Source organism: Mercenaria mercenaria, chromosome 4 (genome assembly GCF_021730395.1).
Source record: "Mercenaria mercenaria strain notata chromosome 4, MADL_Memer_1, whole genome shotgun sequence".
Classification (NCBI taxonomy): Eukaryota; Metazoa; Mollusca; class Bivalvia; order Venerida; family Veneridae; genus Mercenaria; species Mercenaria mercenaria.
Window position 1 is genome coordinate 27,933,725 of NC_069364.1, and position 23,676 is coordinate 27,957,400.

Here is a 23,676-nt window from a genome sequence, read left to right on the forward strand (position 1 = left end):
GTAAACAAACACGGCAAATTGAAATTTGTGACCTTATGAATCTTCTGACTTGGAAGGAAAAGCATATAGACTGTAAATATATCATAATGCGTAACATTCCCTTGATTCAGGCGTCAAACTTACTCTTGATAGCGGTCTTTGGTATCTTGTCAAGCTTACCTGAAAAGCATTCGCTAATAAAAATATTAGGCTCAAAATAGGGGTGTGCATTATACAAGGGTATTTACGGTTTATCCTGTTTTTCTTCCAGCCTTTGCTCAACACTTACCTTTCTCGTTCAATTTGTCGAAGGGAATCGTTCTTAATCATCTCCAACACCAAGTTGTATTGTTTGTCTTCCTACAATTATAGATCAGATACCAGATTTTATAATCAACTAGAAATGTGTCCATGGGACACAGATGCCCTCACTACATGACATTAAAATGACAATTTTTTCCCAGGTCAGGGGCCAGAACTCCTACAATACTGAATGAATCCGGATGCGAAACCCCAGGTGCACAACTGCACATGCTGACCAACATTCCTGTAAACTTTGGTGACTCTAGGTCAAATACTTTTGGAGCTACGCACGACACAACATTAAAATGACCCATTTTTAACTAAGTCAGTGGCTATAACTCCTACACGACTGAATGAATCCGGACGCGAAACCCCAGGTGCACAACTGCATATGCTGACCAACATTCCTGTAAACTTTGGTGATTCTAGGTCAAATACATTTGGAGCTATGCGCAACACAACATTAAAATCACCAATTTTTTACTAAGTCAGGGGCCATAACTCCTACATGACTGGATGAATCCGGACGCGAAACCCCAGGTGCACAACGACACATGCTGACCAACATTCCTGTAAAGTTTTGTGACTCTACGTCAAATACTTTCAGAGCTACGCACGACACAACATTAAAATGACCGATTTTTTACTAAGTCAGGGGCCATAACTCCTACATGTTTGGATGAATCTGGACGCGAAACCCCAGGTGCACAACTACACATGCTGACCAACATTCCTGTAAAGTTTTGTGACTCTAGGTCATATACTTTTGGAGCTAGGCGCGACACAACATTAAAATGACCAATTTTTACAAAGTCAGGGGCCACAACTTCTACAAGACTGAATGAATCCGGACGTGAAACCCCAGGTGCACAACTACACATGCTGACCAACATTCCTGTAAAGTTTTGTGACTCTACGTCAAATGCTTTCAGAGCTTCGCACGACACAACATTTTCGGAAGGACGGACGGACAGACAAGAGCAAATCTATATGCCCCCCCCAAAGTGGTGGGGGCATAATAAAACAGAAACAGAATGATGGAATTTGACTGGATAATTCGGTTACCAGTGAAACAGCTCTCGGCTAATTCAACTGTCAAAGTTAGCATAATGGTCTATGGATATTTTGTCTTTCATTATCAGTAAAATTTGTGAGATAATCATATCAATAAATCTTTTAAACAACTTACAATAAAATTATAACAGAAGTTATAAACTCTTTCAGATTCCTTTGCAAAATTTTCAGCAGAAACACTAGCAATATCATACATTCTAAACCTTGTACCATGTTGTACTAATATTGGAATACAATTTACTATGTTTATTATTCATAAATAGTAATTAATATTAGTTTAGAGTAGTTTTTCTGTTAGTATTTAATATATTATATACTTTCCATATTTTTCTTAGCTTGAATTTATACAGACAAACTGAAACACCACTTTTAATATATAATATACAACTGCATGTCCCTCAGCTAAGCTTTATGTTCCTTTATATGTCAGCAAATATGCCTTTACTTAAAGAAGATCGAAGATCCTGCGACAATTCCTATCATTGAGTTTGCATATCTTATAGACAAACTAATCAAGATGACCTTAAGACTGTGACAAGCTGATCTAATGCTGTGTAAAAGATTTTCCATGAAAATTTTGCTATAAGGTTAACAGTTCAGTCTCAAGTTGCATTAGTGATTTCTGTGAAAACTACATAACACAGTAGATAGTTTGGACTCATGAGAAATTTCTGCAATCATCGTGTAGACAGTTTGGTCTCAGTTCTATGATAATTGTGCTAAAAATCTGATAGTTTGGTCTCATGAGATTTCCATGATTACTGTGGTACAAAGTAGATAGTTTGGTCTCATCTTGGAGATTTTTATGATAACTGTGGTACAAAGTAGATTGTTTGGTCTCATGTTGTCTTAAGAGATTTTTATGATAACTTTGCTACAAAAAAAAATCATTCAGTCTCTATGGTATCTGTACTACAAGTGTCACCTAATGTTAGATATTTCCATGATAAATGTACTAAATAAACCAGAGTATGGTCTCATGCTGTGTTAGAAACATCTATGACAACTGTGTTATAAATATCTATGACAGGTATTTCTACTGTCTTTGCTATAAACTGCATTAAAGAATATTCGTTTTAAGTTACTAGAAATACATATTAAAATGATTTTTTTTTCTTCAAAATAAATATTAAGCATTTTGAAATACACAAGTTACTTATTTCTGTTCCTGTAACCTTTAGTCTGCTGGCGGCTAGTGGTTTTGCCTTTGCGACCAGTGTAGACCAAGATCAGCCTGCATATCCATGCTGTCTGATCATGGTCTGCACTGTTTGCTATTCAATCAGTAAATTTTCAGTGAACAACCCTTTGAATAATAAATGGTACTGCTAAAATTTAATGATGGACCAGTCAATTTTAGAAATTTAGCAGGGTAAGGGTTAAAGGTGCCAGAAACTCTAATTTTTGCTATATACAAGACTTGGAATGAAGAAAATTAATTGATTTTCTGTATTTCCAGTAACTAAAACTAAAAGACAGTGAAAGAAATGATATATCAAATAAGAAAGAAAGAAATGTATGATAGAATATTCTAATATCTAACTGTTAAATTTAAACAGTATGAAAACTGAGTAAAACTTTGGATTTTTCCTCTTTGTTGAGGTAAATTTCATTTTCCAACAGTATTGCAGTAACTGTGAAACCATTCTTTTTCATGGGAGGACTAATTTTCATGGATTTTGTATTTGCAGCAATCTGCAAAATCAAACCCTAATAATCAAACAAAATTTCTATTCATTTTTTTCATTAGATGTTGCAATTAACAAAATCATCCCAAAGAAATACCTGTTTTAGCACAAACCAAAAACTTTCATGTCGACATAATCAAATGATTACACAGTACAAACTGGGGCAAGACATCCGCCATGAGTTCATACATTTCATAACATCTGGAAATGTATTTATTGGGTTTGGTCTTTTTTAACGAAATCATGGTTATTATTCACCATAACCATGGTTTGAACCTGTGACCTCACAATTAGACATCTCAGGCCCCACCCACTAAACTAAGTATACAGACTAATTTTATGTTGAAGCTCTTTTGCTAAACTTCATGCCTTCAAATTCATGTACAATAATTTAACTTTTCATAAAATGTATTCAGAAAATCTCTACTCACTGGTATAGAAACTTATTCATGTTACAAACTCAAGAAATGTAAAAAAGACCTCCGAAAAATTCTTGCTTCTTAAAAATGTGCAATATACTAATACAATACCTGGCTTAATTTATCCTCATCCTAAACCATAAAAACACAAATCTGTTTAATATATTCTTAACATGTTTCTTTTTTATAATATTACATCAAGCATAGCCTTTAAGAAATTAAGCATAAACTTATGTTGTTTTCCACTCTCAAAAGCAGTTAATATTTAACCACTCTATACTAAGAAAATATTCTGTATTCACAAAAGGACAAATAATTTGTAAAATCAAGAAAATGTGATTAACTGTTTTCATATTGTAAATTCACCACAGTACCTGTAGTAATTAAACATTTAACATACATTAAGAGAATCCTTCAACATTTCATTTTTTTTAAGAAAACTGGTTAATTCTTCAACTCTAAATTAACCAATGACAGTTTATGTCAGAAAAACATAATGAATAAGCAAATAAATAATATCATAATTAAATATACACATGCAAATAAAAAATAGGAAATATGTCTACTAAGTAACAGCTAACTATGCAAACTTAAAATATAAAAAAAACAAAAAGACAGACGGTTATAAAAAAAGCAGGTTAGAAGACTATAGCGTCTTACCTTTGTATCCTATAATAGTAACAATAGAAGTGAACGTAAATTACATAACAGTTTTTGAATAAGTAAATACAGTAATGTATATACATTAATATCAAAACTGCAAACTGTAACAATAACCATGGGCCTTTTTTCATGAGGCTTACTCAGGATCAAGTTTTAACTTGAGCAAAAGGTGCTTCATGAAAGTCCAATTACTTACATCCATCTTCATAGAGAAACTCTCACTAAAAGGGTTTATTTTCTATGTTACTCCCAGTTTTCTTACAAAAAAGTTTCTGTATTATAAACAGTATTAACTTTACAAGTACCGCCTACTTTCCTTTCTTTATACTGGAAAGTCAATCGTTTCTTAAGCTGTATCTTTAGTCTAATCAACACTGGAAGTTACTGTTCCATCACACAACTGAAACAGCCTACAGTTCTGCTCTCCCCCCAATGCTAGCCAGGTGGGAGATTTTTGTTTAATTTAAATCATCACTCAGAAGTGCTTATCAGAAACATGACAAAATCACCCTGTGTAACTGATGACATTATATGTGAAAATACTGATCAAGACACCTCAAACATGGAACGGTTTTGTGCATTTACAAAAACATAAACAATTCACCCTGTTAGACCGTACTTACTCCAAGTGAAGACACATCTAGGTAGACACCACAAACAGAAGCCAATTTTGTGCATTTACGAAAAACAAAAATTAATCACCCTGTATAACAGTACTCACCCCATGTGGGAGATATTTGTCCTCATCATCTAACTTCAGATCTACAGTAAGAAGTTTCTGGAATGCCCTCTTCATCTTTTCCCGATCACCAAGAGCAAAGTAACACAGGATCAGGTTGAAACCGGTCTTGAAACTTGGCGCCTCAGACATGATGTGCTCGAAGGAGGTGATAGCATCGCTGTACTGCCCCATCTTCACAAACACTATACCGATGTTCTGCATTATTTTGGTTCTGATGAAATAAGAACAATTTATAAGTTATAAAAAGATATATCTAGCCAAAGTGATCAGGTTATTTAACCAAACTTATCAGATGGAATTACAATTACTTACTACAAAATGGCTATAAATTACATTTCCTAAACAGACCCCCAACACTTTTCTTACATGATGTCACTGAAAACTAACAGAACCAAGTGATCATGCTTTTTTCCTCTTGAACATGTGATCTGAAATAGCCTGCAAAGTCTGTAACATATAAATGAAGAGATAACAAGAGCTGTCCGTAAGACAGCCAAGCTCGACTATTCGAAATATTGTCCCAGAAGCAGGAAAATATTACCCAAAAAGGTTAAATATCAAAAGAGTTTTAAGTTCAAAAGGGGACATAATTTTACCAAAATGCATATCAGTTATGGGACTTGCTGCTATCAACTAGTTTTATATTTATAACATGTGAAGTTTCAATTCAATATCTGCATTAGCTTTGGAGATAGAAACTTGCATGTAAAACTTAAACCAGAATTTTCTAAGTCCAAAAGGGGGCATAATTTGCCCAAAATACATGCCAGAGTTATGGGACTTGACCCAGTGAGGTTGGTAATTGATCTAGAAAAAAGTTTCAAATCTATATGCCTTTTAGAAATAGCTGTATGTACTTGCACGCAAAACTTTAACCAGAATTTTCTAAGTCCAAAAGGGGGCATAATTTGGCCAAAATGAAGGTCAGAGTTATGGGACTTGGTGCTATCAACTAGTTTTATAACCCCAAAGACACATGTAAAGTTTCAATTCAATATCTGCATTAGTTTTGGAGATAGTAACTTGCATGTAAAACTTTAACCAAAATTTTCTGAGTCCAAAAGGGGGCATAATTTGCTCAAAATACATGTCAGAGTTATGGGACTTGACCCAGAGAGGTTGGTAATTGACCTGGAAAAAGAAAAAATAAGTTTCAAAGCTATATGCCTTTAATTGATGGTTGTATGTACTTGCATACAAAAACTTAACCAAGGTGTGACGCCAACGTCAGGGTGAGTAGAATAGCTAGACTATTCTTCCAATAGTCGAGCTAACAAATGCATCACGTCAAGCCACAGTTAAGAACATTAAGAACCTGACAAAACTTCCAAGTAATTTTAATTTATTTTGTTGGGTTTAACATCGCACCAACACAACTATAGGGCATATGGAGACTTTCCAACTTTGATGGTGGAGGAAGACCCCAGGTGCACCACCGTGCATTATTTCGACAAAAGCGGGCACCCGAGTAGAACCATCGACCTTCCGTAAGCCAGCTGGTTGGTGCTCTAACATGAAGAATACAATGCCCCGAGCGAGTTCAAACCCACATACAATCAGTGACCTTAACCACTCGGTCATGGAGGCCCTTCCAAGTAAAGCACAATTAATTTATGAACATGATGAAAAATAACCTCATCTCCTTGTGTGAGTTCGGGACCTGATCTAGTGACATTCTGTACATCTTGATGGCCTTCGGATAGTTCTTCTGCTTGAAGTAAATATTTCCCATGTTTACTTTCAACCGACCTAAAACAAACAATTAATGCTGGATTTATTGTGAAAAATTTTAGCTGGCATAAAAATTTCAGTTTCAGTGATCAACTATCACTCCATTTACAAATGACCAATTTCAACCAGACTAGAATAAAATACTACACCAAATCATTAAATATTATACAATCATGGAGTTGGAAGTTATCTTTTCTCAAAAACTGTTATTTCAAATATAGCTTGAACTTCTTGCACAAGGAGTGCATGTGTGTTCGGGTTTAGCATGTTTTTCAACATTTTTTCAGTCATGCTGCCTCACTGGAATATCACGCCGTAGACACGTGACATGATACCCCACCCAGTCACATTATAATGACACTGGGCTGACTAGTCTTGGTACTATCTTTTTAATGCTGAGCACCAAGCAAGGAAGCTTCCAGTACCATTATTCACGTCTTTGGTATGACACAGCCAGGAATCGAACCCATGACCTCCCACACTTGAAGCAAGCCCTCTATCACTAGGCTACCAAAGTGGTCTTGCACAAAGAACTTTTATTACATTTAAAATGTAACAGTATAACACACCTGCATTACTAAACATTTTATTCTTCACTATGACCTGGTATGTGTTGAGGGCCTCATTGTACATCTCGTTGGCAGCATACTGGTTCGCCAAGTTAAATAACACCTACAAAAAATATGAAAAACACTTCATGTCGATTTCCAATGACACAAGATCTACCCTGAAAATCGAGATACATCCAAATATGTCATCTGTCAATAAAATTCCAGTAATCATTATTTCTGCCACTGACTTTTGCCACTATTATAAATTTCAAAATTCATTTACCTGGGTAAATTACAAACGTGTGAGAAGAATCTCATAAACCAAATGAATAGGCTGCCACAACATAAATATGTGTATAAATTTATTTTGTTAGATTCACAGCATTTATCAGCTGTAATAAATAACAGAAATAAATTTTACAATATGGCATCAAACAAGACAAACCGCTGAGGCAAAACATCCCCAAAGAGAAAATTTATCCTGTCTACAAATGTTCACCCTCTTGTTGGTGCAGCTTTTCCTTTTTCCAGACAAAAAAAAAACACATTTTTTTGTTTGAGTAAGTGCAAATGTAATTTGCCTGATTAGAATTAGGAATCATTTCCCGATAAGTACAAATCTTACAGAGTATGTAAGATCCAAGTTGATCTGATCTCCCATCGACATCTGTTCTCGTTGTCGGACCAACACACGCTCTTTACGCCCAGCTTCCTTTGCCTTCTCCAGTGCCTAGGACAAACAGAATAAATGGTTTTATTTTCAAACATTCTGACTTAAAAACAATAAGAATGTATGCCTGATTTAAACCTGAATTAAAATATAGGTTTAAACCGCCTATGTTACTCCTTTTCAAAATTAGTGTCAAAGTTGACACTGACTCAGTTAATCAGTACATTTTAATTTTTTGGGTGGGGTGAGGGGGTGGGAAGTGGTAGCCAACACAATTTAGGTTATATTGCAACATTTCCAGCTTTTCATGGTCAAGGATGACCCCAGATGCCACTCCAAGCATTACTTTGTTAGGAGTGGGCATGTCGGTAGAACCATCAGTGAGAAGCAAGGGAAGTCAGCAACCTTAACCATTTAGACAAAGAGCCCTTTAACAACTATAATATACATGTGTAAGTACATAGGTGTATAAACAATGAGAATATGTCTATTCATTAACAAACAAACCAGTTTTATAATATTCAGGGAAATGATTTTTTCTCTCATGTCATTCCATTTACAGAATTTAAAATTTTATGAATTGCTTATCAACTTTCATGTATAAAAAAACCCACTTCATTTAACAGAAACAAGCCAAGGAAACAGCAGCTATACATGTATGACACATAATACAATCTACCTACCAAATTGAGCTCTCCACGACTGTTTGCAAAGCAGCTCTCTTCAATCAGTTCATTCACTTTTTTCTCTAATTGTCGGATTTTTTCTTCAGGGCTAAAATGAAAAATAACCACATACATGTACTTAAACTAGAAGTCCATTTTGATCTATTTGATCTATATGCTACTGTAACATTCTACTGCTCGCACAGGCCTTTTGTACAGTATTTCTACATTCCAATAGTCATATTTTCTCAACATTTCTACGACAAAAAAAACAACAACACACACACACACACTTTTTTGCAACAATATAAACATTCCTGAGGAAACAAACTTTCTATAGTTTTATAATAATAGCCTCTTTCTCAATCAATTCTAAAATGAAATAAAATACAACTTCAAGGGCAACAAGAAATGCGGCAATGCCACGAAACCAGGTTTTCAACACTTTTCATAAGAATAAACAAGAGCGCCGCCAAGTGGGGCAATATACGCCCGAAGGCTTACATCATAGGATGGGAGCAAAATTTTAAGAACTTGACTGTTGAAGCCCCAAAGGACTGGAACAACAAAAGGAAAACTTCAAAAAACAAATCTAAGTCCACAAAAAAAGAGTTCAAAGTCTACAAAAAATCCTTATCAGGTACAGGTATGTAAAAATACACCTTAAAATTGGAGGTACCATCCATGTTGTACCACAGAAAAGTGGTCTCGGTTTTTCCCTAAGGCCAATAATAAAAAAGTTTCAAAATAAGCTATTTATAGTAACATAAAAGGGAAGTAATTCAAAAAAAAATTATTGTAAGTACAAAAAAAAGAGATCTGCCAAATAAAAACAAGAGCACTGCAACGCAGAGCAATATACACAAAGCAAAGTCATATATGACCTTTGACCCTTAAGTGTGACCTTGATCTTGAAGCGAGTCATCCGGAACATGCGCTCTGCACATCATTGCAATGTGGTGAACATTTCTGCCAAGTTTCTTTGAAATCCTTCCAGCAGTTCAAGAGTTACAGAGCGGACTCGAAACAAACTGATATGACCTTTGACTCCTAAGTGTAACCTTGACCTTGAAACGAGACATCCGGAACATGCGCTCTGCACGTCGTCTGGGTGTGGTGAACATTTGTGTCAAGTTTCCTTGAAATCCTTCAAGGGGTTCAAGAGTTACTGAGCGGACACGAAATTGCTAACGGACAGACAGACGGACACCAGCGTCATAACATAATACGTCCCTTCGGGTGTATAAAAAGTATACTGAATCACAGTGCACCACTTTAAAGCAAAACCCTAACCCTAACCCTATTTTTAGTAACAATGACCTTGACCTTGATCCCAGAAACCCCAAAATCAATCCCAAGCTACAACTTTATATAAGTTTTCTATACACCAAGTTTCATCATGATAGCTCATTCCTAAGTTAAGTTATTGACCGGAAACCCTTTTTCTATTTTAAGTAACAGTGACCTTGACCTTGACCCCAGAAACCCCAAAATCAATCCCAGCCTTTGTCTTGATATAAGCTACATACATACCAAGCTTTATTCAAATATCTTTACCGAAACAGAAGTTATTGACCGGAAACACCAGTTTGACGCCGCCGCCCGCCCGCCCGCCCGACCAATGACATACCCCAGTCTAATAACTCAGGTTTTCAAAAATAGTCACAGCTTACAAACAAGAGCGCCGCCAAGCGGGGCAATATACGCCCGAAGGCTTACATCACAGGATGGGAGCAAAATTTTAAGAACTTGACTGTTGAAGCCCCAAAGGACTGGAACAACAAAAGGAAAACTTCAAAAAACAAATCTAAGTCCACAAAAAAAAAATTCAAAGTCTACAAAAAAATCCTTATCAGGTACAGGTATGTAAAAATACACCTTAAAATTGGAGGTACCATCCATGTTGTACCACAGAAAAGTGGTCTCGGTTTTTCCCTAAGGCCAATAATAAAAAAGTTTCAAAATAAGCTATTTATAGTAACATAAAAGGGAAGTACCGTATTTTGGTGTGTATAGGTCGCGGTAATGTATAGTCCGCATCTAATTTTTGCTCTGGAAATGGTCGGAAAATTTAAGTTCTAGCATATTAGTCGCAGTTAAATTTCGGATTTTTCCCCAGCAATATTTAATATTTACCGGCAAAAAAGTTATGGCGGTGGCCATATTGATGCCGCGGACTGAATTATTATCAGAACCTGATTGGTGGAAATCGGACAGTGTTATTTTCGATCCCAACCGTTTCGTACCAACAGTAGTATCGGTAACAAACTACATCAAAGAAAAGTGGCTTTTTGACACTAATTGGCAGCAGACGGTTTGTGTTTACATTCTGTAATTATGCAAGTTTAAGTGTGAATTGTTTGCACAGCAATTATAACACCTTTCCGTGACATGTAATTAACCGCATTCTTTTGATTCTGAGTAAAAAGATTAACAAAATATCTCTTTTTGGATTTTTCCTTTTATTTAAAAATTAAAAGTAAAAAATTATCTTTCAAGTTTTTTAATACGCTAAAAAATAGTATAAACAATGTTTGGAATGGAGGACGGATCTGTCCGGATTTTATCCAACCCGGAGTGCAAGTCAATGGCGTCCGGTAAAACGAAAGTAGAAACAAACGTAATTCAAACTGCAAAAACATCTTTGAATTAAAGTCATTCATAATTTTAATAGTCAGTATGGGTTATTTACGATACATTTTATTGAAAGTAACCGCTACTAGTTGAAAAGCCGCCGATATTGATATTTTTTTATCCATTTTGTTCGTTCGTAACAGATGCACGTAATTTTGCGAGAGCTACGGTCAGAAAATTGGTCCGAAAAAAAAAAACTGTGGCAATGTTCTGTCGTATAGGTCGCAGGAACTTTTTCAGGCAGCAAAATGGGTAGAAAAAGTGCGACCTATACGCACCAAAATACGGTAATTCAAAAAAAAATTATTGTAAGTACAAACAAGAGCACCGCCTTGCGGGTGCTGACGCTCATCTGATTTTTTTTGTGTAATAGAAATATTGTCCTACCCATGATTTTCTAAGTCTAAAAAGGGCCATCATTCTTGCAAAAAGCAGGATAGAGTTATGTTTCTTGATGTACAGTGTCCACTTATGATGGTGAAAAACTGTTGCAAGTTTTAAAGCAATAGCTTTGATAGTTTATGAGAAAAGTTGACTTAAACATAATACTCAACCAAGAAAATGATTTTCTAAGTCCAAAACGGGCAATAATTATTGCAAAAAGCAGGATGGAGTTATGTTGCTTGCTGTACAGGGTCAGCTTATGATGGTGAACAAGTGTTGCAAGTTTCAAAGCAATAGCTTTGATAGTTTAAGAGAAAAAGTTGACCTAAACATAAAACTTAACCAAGAAATCTGATATTTTCTAAGTCCAAAAGGGGCCATAAATCTTGCAAAAAGCAGGACGGAGTTATGTTTCTTGCTATACAGGGTCAACTTATGATGGTGAACAAGTGTTGCAAGTTTTAAAGCAATAGCTTTGATAGTTTAGGATAAAAGCTGACCTAAACATAAAACTTAACCAAGAAAACAGATTTTCTAAGTCCAAAAGGGGCAATAAATCTTGCAAAAAGCAATATGGAGTTATGTTTCTTGATGTACAGGGTCTGCTTATGATGGTGAACAAGTATTCCAAGTTTCAAAGCAATAGCTTTGATAGTTTAGGAGAAAAGTTGACCTAAACATAAAACTTAACCAAGAAATCTGATATTTTCTAAGTACAAAAGGGGCCATAAATCTTGCAAAAAGCAAGATGGAGTTATGTTTCTTGCTATACAGGGTCAGCTTATGATGGTGAACAAGTATTCCAAGTTTCAAAGCAATAGCTTTGATAGTTTAGGAGAAAAGCTGACCTAAACATAAAACTTAACCAGGCAACGCCGACGCCGACAACCGCTCAAGTGATGACAATAACTCATCATTTTTTTTCAAAAAATCAGATGAGCTAAAAAAGAGATCTGCCAAATAAAAACGAGAGCACTGCAATGCAGAGCAATATACACAAAGCAAAGTCATATATGACCTTTGAGCCTTAAGTGTGACCTTGACCTTGAAGCGAGTCATCCGGAACATGCGCTCTGCATATCGTTGCAATGTGGTGAACATTTCTGCCAAGTTTCTTTGAAATCCTTCCAGCAGTTCAAGAGTTACAGAGCGGACATGAAACAAACTGATATGACTTTTGACCCTTAAGTGTGACCTTGACCTTGAAGCAAGTCATCCGGAACATGCGCTCTGCATGTCGTCTTGGTGTGGTGAACATTTGTGTCAAGTTTCTTTGAAATCCTTCAAGGGGTTCAAGAGTTACAGAGCGGACACGCAACAAACTGATATGACCTTTGACTCCTAAGTGTGACCTTGACCTTGAAGCGAGACATCCGGAACATGCGCTCTGCACGTCGTCTGGGTGTGGTGAACATTTGTGTCAAGTTTCCTTGAAATCCTTCAAGGGGTTCAAGAGTTACAGAGCGGACACGAAATTGCTAACGGACAGACGGACACCAGCATCATAACATAATACGTCCCTTCGGGCGTATAAAAATAACAGTTCAAGATATTTTGTGGCACTTTTTTTATCCTAGGTCATATCCCATATAATATTTGTGCAGACGGACATATCTGTTTAAAAAAAATATGCTCTTTGTACTCTATATACTCAGGCATACCAATGAAATGTGTTAAACTATGCATCATTTTACATATGAGCCGCGCCATGAGAAAACCAACATAGTGGCTTTGCGACCAGCATGGATCCAGACCAACCTGCGCATCTGTGCAGTCTGGTCAAGATCCATGCTGTTGGCTTTCAAAGCCTATTGCAATTAGAGAAACTGTTAGCGAACAGCATGGATCCTGACTAGACTGTGCGGATGCACAGGCTGGTCTGGATCCATGCTGGTCGCAAACCCTCATATATTTTTTCTACTGTTGACAAAAGCAGTAAGTAAATATCTTGTCTACATACCTGTCTTCAGGTTTTGGCTCCAGGGGTGGCGCTGGCCCAGCTGCCTGATTCAGAGGATCAAACCCGGCTACTCCTGTAAAAATGATATTATACAATTATTGATTTTCAGCTGTGCAATATGTGAGGATATCACTAGAAAACAAGAGAACTGCCTTGTGGGTGCCTGATTTTTTTGTCTCTGTATGTATAGGATATAAGACGAAAAGATCCAATATGTAAAATACTGGACTGTCCGAAGCGCGTCAGCGCTGAGGACCGTCCAGTATTTTACATATTGGATCGTTTGAGGCTTATATCTTACTTAAAACATTGTTTTTATGACTTAACCAATAAGGAATTATGTTCAAACCATTGACGTAAAATATTCTTAAATTAAATTCGTTTTCTTATTCACTTAACCGCATTTGATAACAATTGCTATATGATTATGAAATACCCTGTAGATCCTCATGACAAATTTTAGCACGTTTTTCTCATAAAATGCACGATTGCGTTTTTCTCGTGTTTCTCTTGTTTCTCGCTTTCGTAATACAGGACTTTAGTTAGCTCGGGATTCTCTTGATGCTTTTAATTGTGTTAACATGCACGGACTAAACAGTAGTATGCTCACGAATGGCGGCGGTGGTGAAAAGAAATTTTGTGACATTTTGGAAACAAAAACTGGATTTATTTTAATTTATGGCAAGAGTAAAGTGCTTCTGTTCTTTTTATGTAAGCCTGTACAAGGAAACTTTCTAGGTGTTAAAATTTACAAGGGTATGGCGGATGAGGATAATATTTCACTGAAAGCGTAGCTGGAGAACATGTGCACTGTATGAGAAATTGGGTGATTTGTTTACATGCCTGGCAATATACTGTTGTTGTGATTTATTAGTTCAGTGACAGTTTTTGTTGGGTTGTACATAAATTTGCCCCAAAATCTTCAAATGTAGTGCAAGAAGACTTACAGAACACACACTTTTGATATATTATCGGATACATCTAATGGTAAGTCAAAACCCTTTTAAACTTGTGATATTATTTTCGTTCCTGTTAATTGGTTAATATACGGCGCAAAGCGGTAAGACGGAAGCTGAAAATTAAGTAAAACTTGCTTTCGATATGAATTTTATTTGTGCACCCAAAACTACTCCTATTTAACAGTGTTTAAGTTATTATCACAATAGATGACGGTGCCCGAGGCACCCAAAGTGAAAATATATTTAATTAAGTCCCAACTGGAGTACTGAACAAAATATTTGAGCCGCGCCATGAGAAAAAAACAAAATAGTGTGTTTGCGACCAGCATGGATCCAGACCAGCCTGCGCATCCGCGCTGTCTGGTCAGGATCCATGCTGGTCGCTTTCAAAGCCTATTGGAATTAGATAAATTGTTAGAGAACAGCATGCGAATGCGCATGCGCAGATACGCAGGCTGGTCTGGATCTATCCTGATCGCAAAGCCACTATGTTGGTTTTCACATGGCACGGCTCATTTGATATCATTCACCTTGAATTTATTAGATATTTTATCACTTAAATCTCAGTATTTCATCCGAAAATATAAAACGAAATTGTATATACAAGAAAAAAAAATAACGAGTCAAAACTAAGGTTCATGTAAGTACACATATGTCCCTTATTTGCATTTTTTTCTAATAGGCAGTCTCAGACTGAACAAATGTGAGCAAATGCTTCACACTGGCTCCGAACACAAAAAAATAAGGCAATCTATTATTTTATACGTGTTGCGCTGTAAACGTTTATATTTTGAAAGGAACACTCTTTTTGTAGTCTTTTTTTTTCAAAACGGATAACGCCAAGGTTTTCAACGGAAAATTTAGGGTATTGGAAAAAAATGTGTTTTCAGGATCTAGAATAGTCACTAAACTTAATAAGCATTATGCTCAAATAAACATCAACTGTAAATTCCTATGGTTAATGCTAAAAATTACTGTCAATACGCATTTGCTGGCGTTTAAATGAACATTTAGAAACGTGTAAGCATTCAGTTAGTTTTTTTCTATGCACAGATACACGGATAAATTCGGAAAATGTGGATTGTGACGTAACAAAAGATGGGCTATGTATGATGATGCAATTATTAACTTAACTTTCGTAAATTGTAAATTATTAGTATTGTTTTTATGCTCCTCGAAGGGCGAGCATAGTTGTCACTTAGTCCGCTCGTCGGTCCGTCCGTCTATCTGGAATATAACTTGAAAATTATTAACGGCATTTTATTGAAATTTCACATAATTGTAGAGGTCATTAAGATAAAGAGCAAAATTGTCAAAGAACCATAACTCTACCTTACATAGCTTTTGAATTATCTCCCTTTACTACACAAAATAAGGCTTATTAATGCCATTTCATTGAGACTTCACGAAATGATGGAGATCATTGACGGAAATATCAGTGTCAAAGAACCATAACTCTACCTAGGTTTTAAATCATCTTCATTTTTATACAAACAAGGCTTGTTCGGAGCTTTACTTTCATAAAGTATTAACTGCATTTCATTGACACTTGACAAAAATGATAGAGGCTATTGATGGGAACTGCAGTTTCAAAGAACCTTAACTCTACAGTACCTTACCTGGTTTTTGGATTATCTTCCTCAAGCACATGCATTGGGGAGCATCATTCGGTTTTACCGATTCCTTGCTGCGACGGAAATACTATTAAAAAGGTAGTTAAACTTAAAAAGGCACTACCGAATTATTATGGTTGTTTTGTACTGTATTTAGTCTTTAAAGTTTCTAAGTTAATGCAATCGTTTTGTTACATGTAGGGCACTTGAGTTTGTATGACTAGAAGGCCCTCCCTCGTCTCGAAATCTAGGAATTTACCGCAGTACAGCCTCAAAGAACTATCATGCTTGGTCTTAAAAAACAGCTTTTTAGCAGGAAGGAATAAATTCTTGTACAATTCTTAAAACTGGAAACGTAAACAATATTGACGAAATTGTCGCTCCAGCAAGTTGTCGGTTACGAAGTAAAACTACGTCGACGCATGCAAAAAAAAACGTATAAAGTTATTTTTAAAATTTTGCGATTTTTTCCATATTTATTAGGCATATATACATACAACTTAGTTTTTATATTAATTTTCATTTTATTATCAGTTCTTTGTTAAAATATTAGACTGCTTTCATTTGGTTTCACTATCTTTATACGGATTTGATAATTGCTAACGAGTACATTGATTGTGTATATTAATCATTTTTCTCGTGCAGTCCAATATTAAACTGAACAGTGGGAAATATTGTACTGCGTTCCATTGAAAGCAGTCCAATATTAAAAATACAGTACTGCGAGTACAAAGGATTGACGTCATGACAATGTTTTAAAATAGAAATATTGTCCTACCCATGATTTTCTAAGTCCAAAGGGGCCACAATTCTTGCAAAAAGCAATGTAGGGTTACAGTATTTGCTGTGCAGAGTCAGCTTTTAATGGCGAATAATTGCTTTAAGTTTTAAAGCAATAGCTTTGACCTTAAGGAGGAAAGTTGACATAAACGCAAAACTTAACCAAGTCTGTACTATCGTTTAATGTATAAATATATGAATTACAAACTAATACTTTCAGTATTAAATTGTGCAATATCATTTTATGCACCATCATTATGACTATTTATGAGCTCAATGTCATATATGAATCTGACAGGCTATTTATAGTAACTGTTCAACACCATAAATTTATGTGAAGTAAAATCAACAATCAGAATTCATTTATTTATAGTCTGAATAATAGAATTTTTTACTTTTTTCCAGTGAACTATTGGTATGTGAGAGAGAAATATGTAAAATATTTTTTCCACTTTTACAAAACTACACATTGCGTAAAACCTAGTTAAAATCATTCCAAGACATGAACAATTTTTCCTATCATGATTAGAGTTATACAAAATTTATATTTCTACCATTATTAATATGCACATGGTACAAATAGCACTTTATTGGACTTATGGTAGTACCGTACCATACATGACATACTACTAAATAACGACACAATAAAGCAAACAAGAGCTGTCCGTAAGACAGCCAAGCTCGACTATTCGAAATATTGTCACAGAAGCAGGAAATTATTACCCAAAATGTTAAATATCAAAAGAGTTTTAAGTTCGAAAGGGGACAAAATTTGACCAAAATACATATCAGAGTTATGGGACTTGATGTTATCAACTAGTTTTATAACCCCGAAGAAACATGTTAAGTTTCAATTCAATATCTGCATTAGTTTTGGGGATAGTAACTTGCATGTAAAACTTTAACCAGAATTTTCTAAGTCCAAAAGGGGGCATAATTTGCTCAAAATACATGTTAAGAGTTATGGAACTTGACCCAGTGAGGTTGGTAATTGACCTAGAAAAAGAATAAATAAGTTTCAAAGCTATATGCCTTTTGGTAATAGCTGTATGTACTTGCACGCAAAACTTTAACCAGGATTTTCTAAGTCCAAAAGGGGGCATAATTTGCCCAAAATACATGTCAGAGTTATGGGACTTGGTGCTATCAACTAGTTTTATAACCCCGAAGACACATGTGAAGTTTCAATTTAATATCTGTAGTAGTTTTGGAGGTAGTTACTTGCATGTAAAACTTTAACCAGGATTTTCTAAGTCCAAAAGGGGGCATAATTTGTCCAAAAGACATGTCAGAGTTATGGGACTTGACCCAGTGAGGTAAGTAATTGATCTAGAAAAAGAAAAAATAAGTTTCAAATCTATATGCCTTTTAGTAATAGCTGTATGTACTTGCATGCAAAACTTTAACCAGAATTTTCTAAGTCCAAAAGGGGGCATAATTTGGCCAAAATACATGTCAGAGTTATGGGACTTGACCCAGTGAGGTAAGTAATTGATCTAGAAAAAGAAAAAATAAGTTTTAAATCTATATGCCTTTTAGTAATAGCTGTATGTACTTGCACGCAAAACTTTAACCAGAATTTTCCAAGTCCGAAAGGGGGCATAATTTGGCCAAAATGAAGGTCAGAGTTATGGGACTTGGTGCTATCAACTAGTTTTATAACTCCGAAGACACTTGTGAAGTTTCAATTCAATATCTGCATTAGTTTTGGAGATAGTAACTTGCATGTAAAACTTTAACAAGAATTTTCTAAGTCCAAAAGGGGGCATAATTTGCTCAAAATACATGTTAGAGTTATGGAACTTGACCCAGTGAGGTTGGTAATTGACCTAGAAAAAGAATAAATAAGTTTCAAAGCTATATGCCTTTAAATGATAGCTGTATGTACTTGCATGCAAAAACTTAACCAAGGTGTGACGCCGACGCCGACGCCAGGGTGAGTAGAATAGCTAGACTATTCTTCGAATAGTCGAGCTAAAAACTCTCTAACTTGCCTTTTTAAAGCTTTGTAGACAAAACATAAAATATAAATATATAGCTATCTGAAAGCATGCTGAAGGCTAAAATCAGCTCACATCTTGTAAATTCAGTGCTTTTTTTCATACCTCTTTTCCCAGCTGCAGTATAGCCAGCTGCTCTTACAGCTGTCATTGGTCTTGCCTGTGCATCCTGGCCAGCTGCTGCTCCTGTGATTGGACGTCCCATTGAGGAGGGGCCGGCACGACCACCACGCATGGCTGTTCCCATTCTGGCTCCACCAAGAACCGGAGCACCTCCACCAGCTGCACCTTTGAAACCAGTCTGTGTTTTGTGAAGAAAACAATTTACTATGCAAAATCTTCAAGATTTATTCTGAGGTCAAAACTCTAACACCGCTCCAATAACCAATATTAATCTATTTTCGACACAGACATTTTCTATTTTGTTTTTAATTTAAAAGATGGAATCAAACACTGCCCACTCTTTCTGTCAGTTAGTGCTCAATTTTCATAAGAACATGACACTGTGTATTCACAAATTAATTCTTCTTTTTCAAAAGTTCAAGTACACATCTGGAAATTTAGAACCTAGACCTCTACATTATCATAATGTCTTTGTTTATATGGCCGCCTCATTTTTTGTTAGAAACAAAACTATATGAATGTCTTGTTAATTTTCGTTTATAATTTTCTTGTATATTTGTTAAAGGTTTGAATATAAACTAATACAATAGAAAATACGATCAATTTTGTTGTTTTCGATTACCTCACATTATGGATCTATGAAAACTGTAATACTGAAAGTTAGAGCTGTTTTAAATCATGTACTTATGCATAACATTTGTTCGGACAGCTGCTTTATCAGCTTTTATTTATTTATTTATTTTGTTGGATTTAACGTCGCACCGACACATGATAGGTCATATGGCGACTTTCCAGCTTTAATGGTGGAGGAAGACCCCAGGTGCCCCTCCGTGCATTATTTCATCACGAGCGGGTACCTGGGTAGAACCACCCACCTTCCGTAAGCCAGCCGGATGGCTTATCAGCTTTTATTTTTTAAATATGAAATTAGACGCCTTATTGAACTTAAAATTAAGATGTATGTTTCTACACCTTTACTTTGCAACATATTTAAAACTATATACTTGACAAAACTAGCCTTGTATAACTAAATTGAGCCACACCATGAGAAAACCAACATAGTGCATTTGTGACCAGCATGGATCCAGACATAGTGCATCCGCGCAGTCTGGTCAGGACTGATGCTGTTCACTAACAGTTTCCCTAATTGCAATAATCTTTGAAAGCTAACTGCATGGATCCTGACCAGACTGCGCAGATGCACTATGTTGGTTTTCTCATGGTGCGGCTCAAATAATATTTTACAACAACTTACCACAGGTGACAGAAGTCACAGATGATAATAAAGTAAGTTATTTGACTTACAGGAGGTGGGCGACGACCATGACTTGTTCTTAATACTGCTTTCTGAAAACTTGGATCACTTGCTAAATCCTGCAATAAAAAAAACATGAGGACCATGATGGTCCGGAATCGCTCACCTCTTCCCACATGACCCAGTTTTGAGTATGACGTCGTTTTTTCTATTATTTGACATAGTGACCTAGTTTTTGAACTCATATGACCCAGTTTTGAACTTGACCTAGATATTATCAAGATAAAAATTCTGACCAATTTTCATGAAGATCCATTGAAAAATATGGTCTCTAGAGAGGTCACATAGTTTTTCTATTATTTGACCTATTGACCTAGTTTTCGAAGGTACGTGACCCTGTTTTGAACTTTACCTAGATATCATCAAGGTGAACATTCTCACTAATTTTCATGAAGATCTCATGAAAAATATGGCCTCTAGGGAGGTCACAAGGTTTTTCTATTTTTATACCTACTGGCCTAGTTTTTGACCGCACGTGACCCAGTTTCGTAACTGACCTAGATATCATCAAGGTGAACATTCAGATCAATTTTCATGAAGATCCATTGAAAAATATGGCCTCTAGAGAGGTCAAAAGATTTTTCTAATTTTAGACCTACTGGCCTAGTTTTTGACCGCAGTTGACCCAGTTTCAAATCTGAACTAGATATCATCAAGATGAACATTCAGACCAACTTTCATACAGATCCCATGAAAAGTATGGCCTCTACAGATGTCACAAGTTTATTTATTATTTGACCTACTGACCTAGTTTTTTAAGGCACATGACCCAGTTTCAAACTTGATCTAGATATCATCAAGGTGAACATTCTGACCAATTTTCATGAAGATCCATTCAAGGGTATGGCCTCTAGAGAGGTCACAAGGTTTTTCTATTTCAAGACCTACTGACCTAGTTTTTGATCGCAGTTGACCCAGTTTCAAACTTGACCTTTATATCATCAAGATAAACATTCAGACTAATTTTCATACAGATCTCATGAAAAATATGGCCTCTAGAGAGGTCACAACATTTTTTCATTATTTGACCTACTGACCTACTTTTAAGCGGCACGTGACCCACTTTCGAACTTGACCAAGATATCATCAAGATGAACATTCTGACCAATTTTTATGGAGATCCATTCACAAGTATGGCCTCTAGAGAGGTCACAAGGTTTTTCTATTTTTAGACCTACTGACCTAGTTTTTGACCGCACATGACCCTGTTTCGAACTTGATCTAGATATCATCAAGATGAACATTCAGACCAACTTTCATACAGATCCCATGAAAAATATGGTCTTTAGAGAGGTCACAAGGTTTTTCTATTATTTGACCTACTGACCTAGCTTTTGATGGCAAGTGACCCACTTTCGAACTTGACCTAGATATCATCAAGATGAACATTCAGACCAACTTTCATACAGATCCCATGAAAAATATGGTCTCTAGAGAGGTCACAAGGTTTTTCCATTATTTGACCTACTGACCTAGTTTTTGAGGGCACGTGACCCACTTTCGAACTTGACCTAGATATCATCAAGGTGAACATTCTGACCAATTTTCATGAAGATCTCATGAAGTATATGGCCTCTAGAGAGGTCACAAGGTTTTTCTATTTTTAGACCTACTGACCTAGTTTTTGACCGCACGTGACCCACTTTCGAACTTGACCTAGATATCATCAAGATGAACATTCAGACCAACTTTCATACAGATCCCATGAAAAATATGGCCTTTTGAGAGGTCACAAGGTTTTTCTATTATTTGACCTACTGACCTAGTTTTTGAAGGCACGTGACCCAGTTTCAAACTTGATCTAGATATCATCAAGGTGAATGTTCTGACCAATTTTCATGAAGATCTTGTGAAATATATGGCCTCTAGAGAGGTCACAAGGTTTTTCTATTTTTAGACCTACTGACCTAGTTTTTGATGGCACGTGACCCAGTTTCGAACCTGACCTAGATATCATCAAGGTGAACATTCTGACCAATTTTCATGAAGATTTTTTGAAATATATGGCCTCTAGAGAGGTCACAAGGTTTTTCTATTTTTAGACCTACTGACCTAGTTTTTGATGGCACGTGACCCAGTTTCGAATCTAACCTAGATATCACCAAGATGAACATTCTGACCAACTTTCATAAAGATCCCACAAAAAATGTGACCTCTAGAGTGGTCACAAGCAAAAGTTTACGGACGGACGGACGCTGCGTGATCACAAAAGCTCACCTTGTTACTATGTGACAGGTGAGCTAAAAACATGCTGAAAACACTTTGATTATAAGGCAAATATAAACAACATAATATCACTTTATCAAGAAAATTATATTAAAATGATCTCACTAAAAGACTCACATTAAAGCAAAATAATTCACAGCATGCTTCATTATTTAAGAAATTACATATCTCATTTAGTGATTTGTCATTGAATAAAATCATTCTTTGGAGTTCAGACGCAAAAGAATTGTATCAAGAGGATGCTGAATATGCATCTGAACAACAAACAAAGATTTTATGCAAGAGCAAATCACTATATATTATAGTATATGAGCTATATTATTTCAATTCCAACATGTTTTCAAGGATCATTTTGTACATCCTTTACGTCATCCACCAAATATTTGCCCATTTTCTGTCGGTTTCTTTTCCAGCGTGCTGATATGCTGTTTGACGCTATGACTTAATATCACACAAATTTGTTGTCAACAGTAGTATATACTGTACTGTACATACAGTTAATCCAAAATTCTCCCTGCTTATACTATAGAATTAAAAAGGGTACATACATCTGTATCTAAGGTTGCATTGTAGTCATTAAATCCTCCATAAATGTCATCCTCATCTTCTCCTGCTAGGTGTACTTGCTCCATCATGCTCATACGATTAACACCTGCCATACACTAAACCTTGATATACTGTTGGTACTTTTATATCTGTGGACAAAAAAAAATGAAGAATAAAGTAGTGCTTTACTACAAATAACTGATGAATGCCATCTTCTTTCTTCTATGAGAATCAGACCAATGACAATAAGAATATTGTCACAACACCTATTTTCACCCCAAAATACATTTGTAACTCAAAATGCAAAATGCGTATGTGACCCCATTTAAATGCAACAAAGGTAAAAACTGCTGGTTAGGGCCAACTCGTAACACCTAAAGGAACTGTGTGCAGTAAAATCTAGAGCTATATTTGCTAAAACTTTAATAGGAAAACTATCATGTGTAGCAATATCCTACTCAACATACACAGACATCCCAACTCTCCCGATCCGATCGGGTTTCTCCCGATTCTGGTTGTAAAACCCGATCACCCCGATCAGAAGTCTCAATCTCCCGATTAAAAAAAACAACAAAACAACATAAACACACAAAAATTATGAAATAATCCGCTTCTTTGCGCCTATCTGATACTGTATCACTACTGACGAGT

General features: G+C 35.9%; 1 protein-coding gene across 3 annotated transcripts in view; it reads right to left on the reverse strand.

Annotated features, from left to right (window-relative positions):
* The window catches only part of LOC123551311 (intraflagellar transport protein 88 homolog), a 44,034-nt gene that overhangs the window by 17,761 nt on the left and 2,597 nt on the right, over positions 1 to 23,676 (reverse strand). For all 3 annotated transcript variants that reach the window (XM_045340154.2, XM_045340155.2, XM_053540836.1), the window contains exons 2-11: positions 23,028 to 23,174; positions 20,244 to 20,312; positions 18,921 to 19,116; positions 13,464 to 13,536; positions 8,504 to 8,594; positions 7,776 to 7,880; positions 7,169 to 7,271; positions 6,503 to 6,617; positions 4,848 to 5,079; positions 269 to 339 (exon numbers count right to left, since the gene is read on the reverse strand). In XM_045340154.2, the coding sequence (XP_045196089.1) occupies positions 269 to 339; positions 4,848 to 5,079; positions 6,503 to 6,617; positions 7,169 to 7,271; positions 7,776 to 7,880; positions 8,504 to 8,594; positions 13,464 to 13,536; positions 18,921 to 19,116; positions 20,244 to 20,312; positions 23,028 to 23,138 (1,166 nt within the window). In that variant the 5' untranslated portion in view covers positions 23,139 to 23,174. The remainder of the gene's footprint in view (positions 1 to 268; positions 340 to 4,847; positions 5,080 to 6,502; positions 6,618 to 7,168; positions 7,272 to 7,775; positions 7,881 to 8,503; positions 8,595 to 13,463; positions 13,537 to 18,920; positions 19,117 to 20,243; positions 20,313 to 23,027; positions 23,175 to 23,676) is intronic.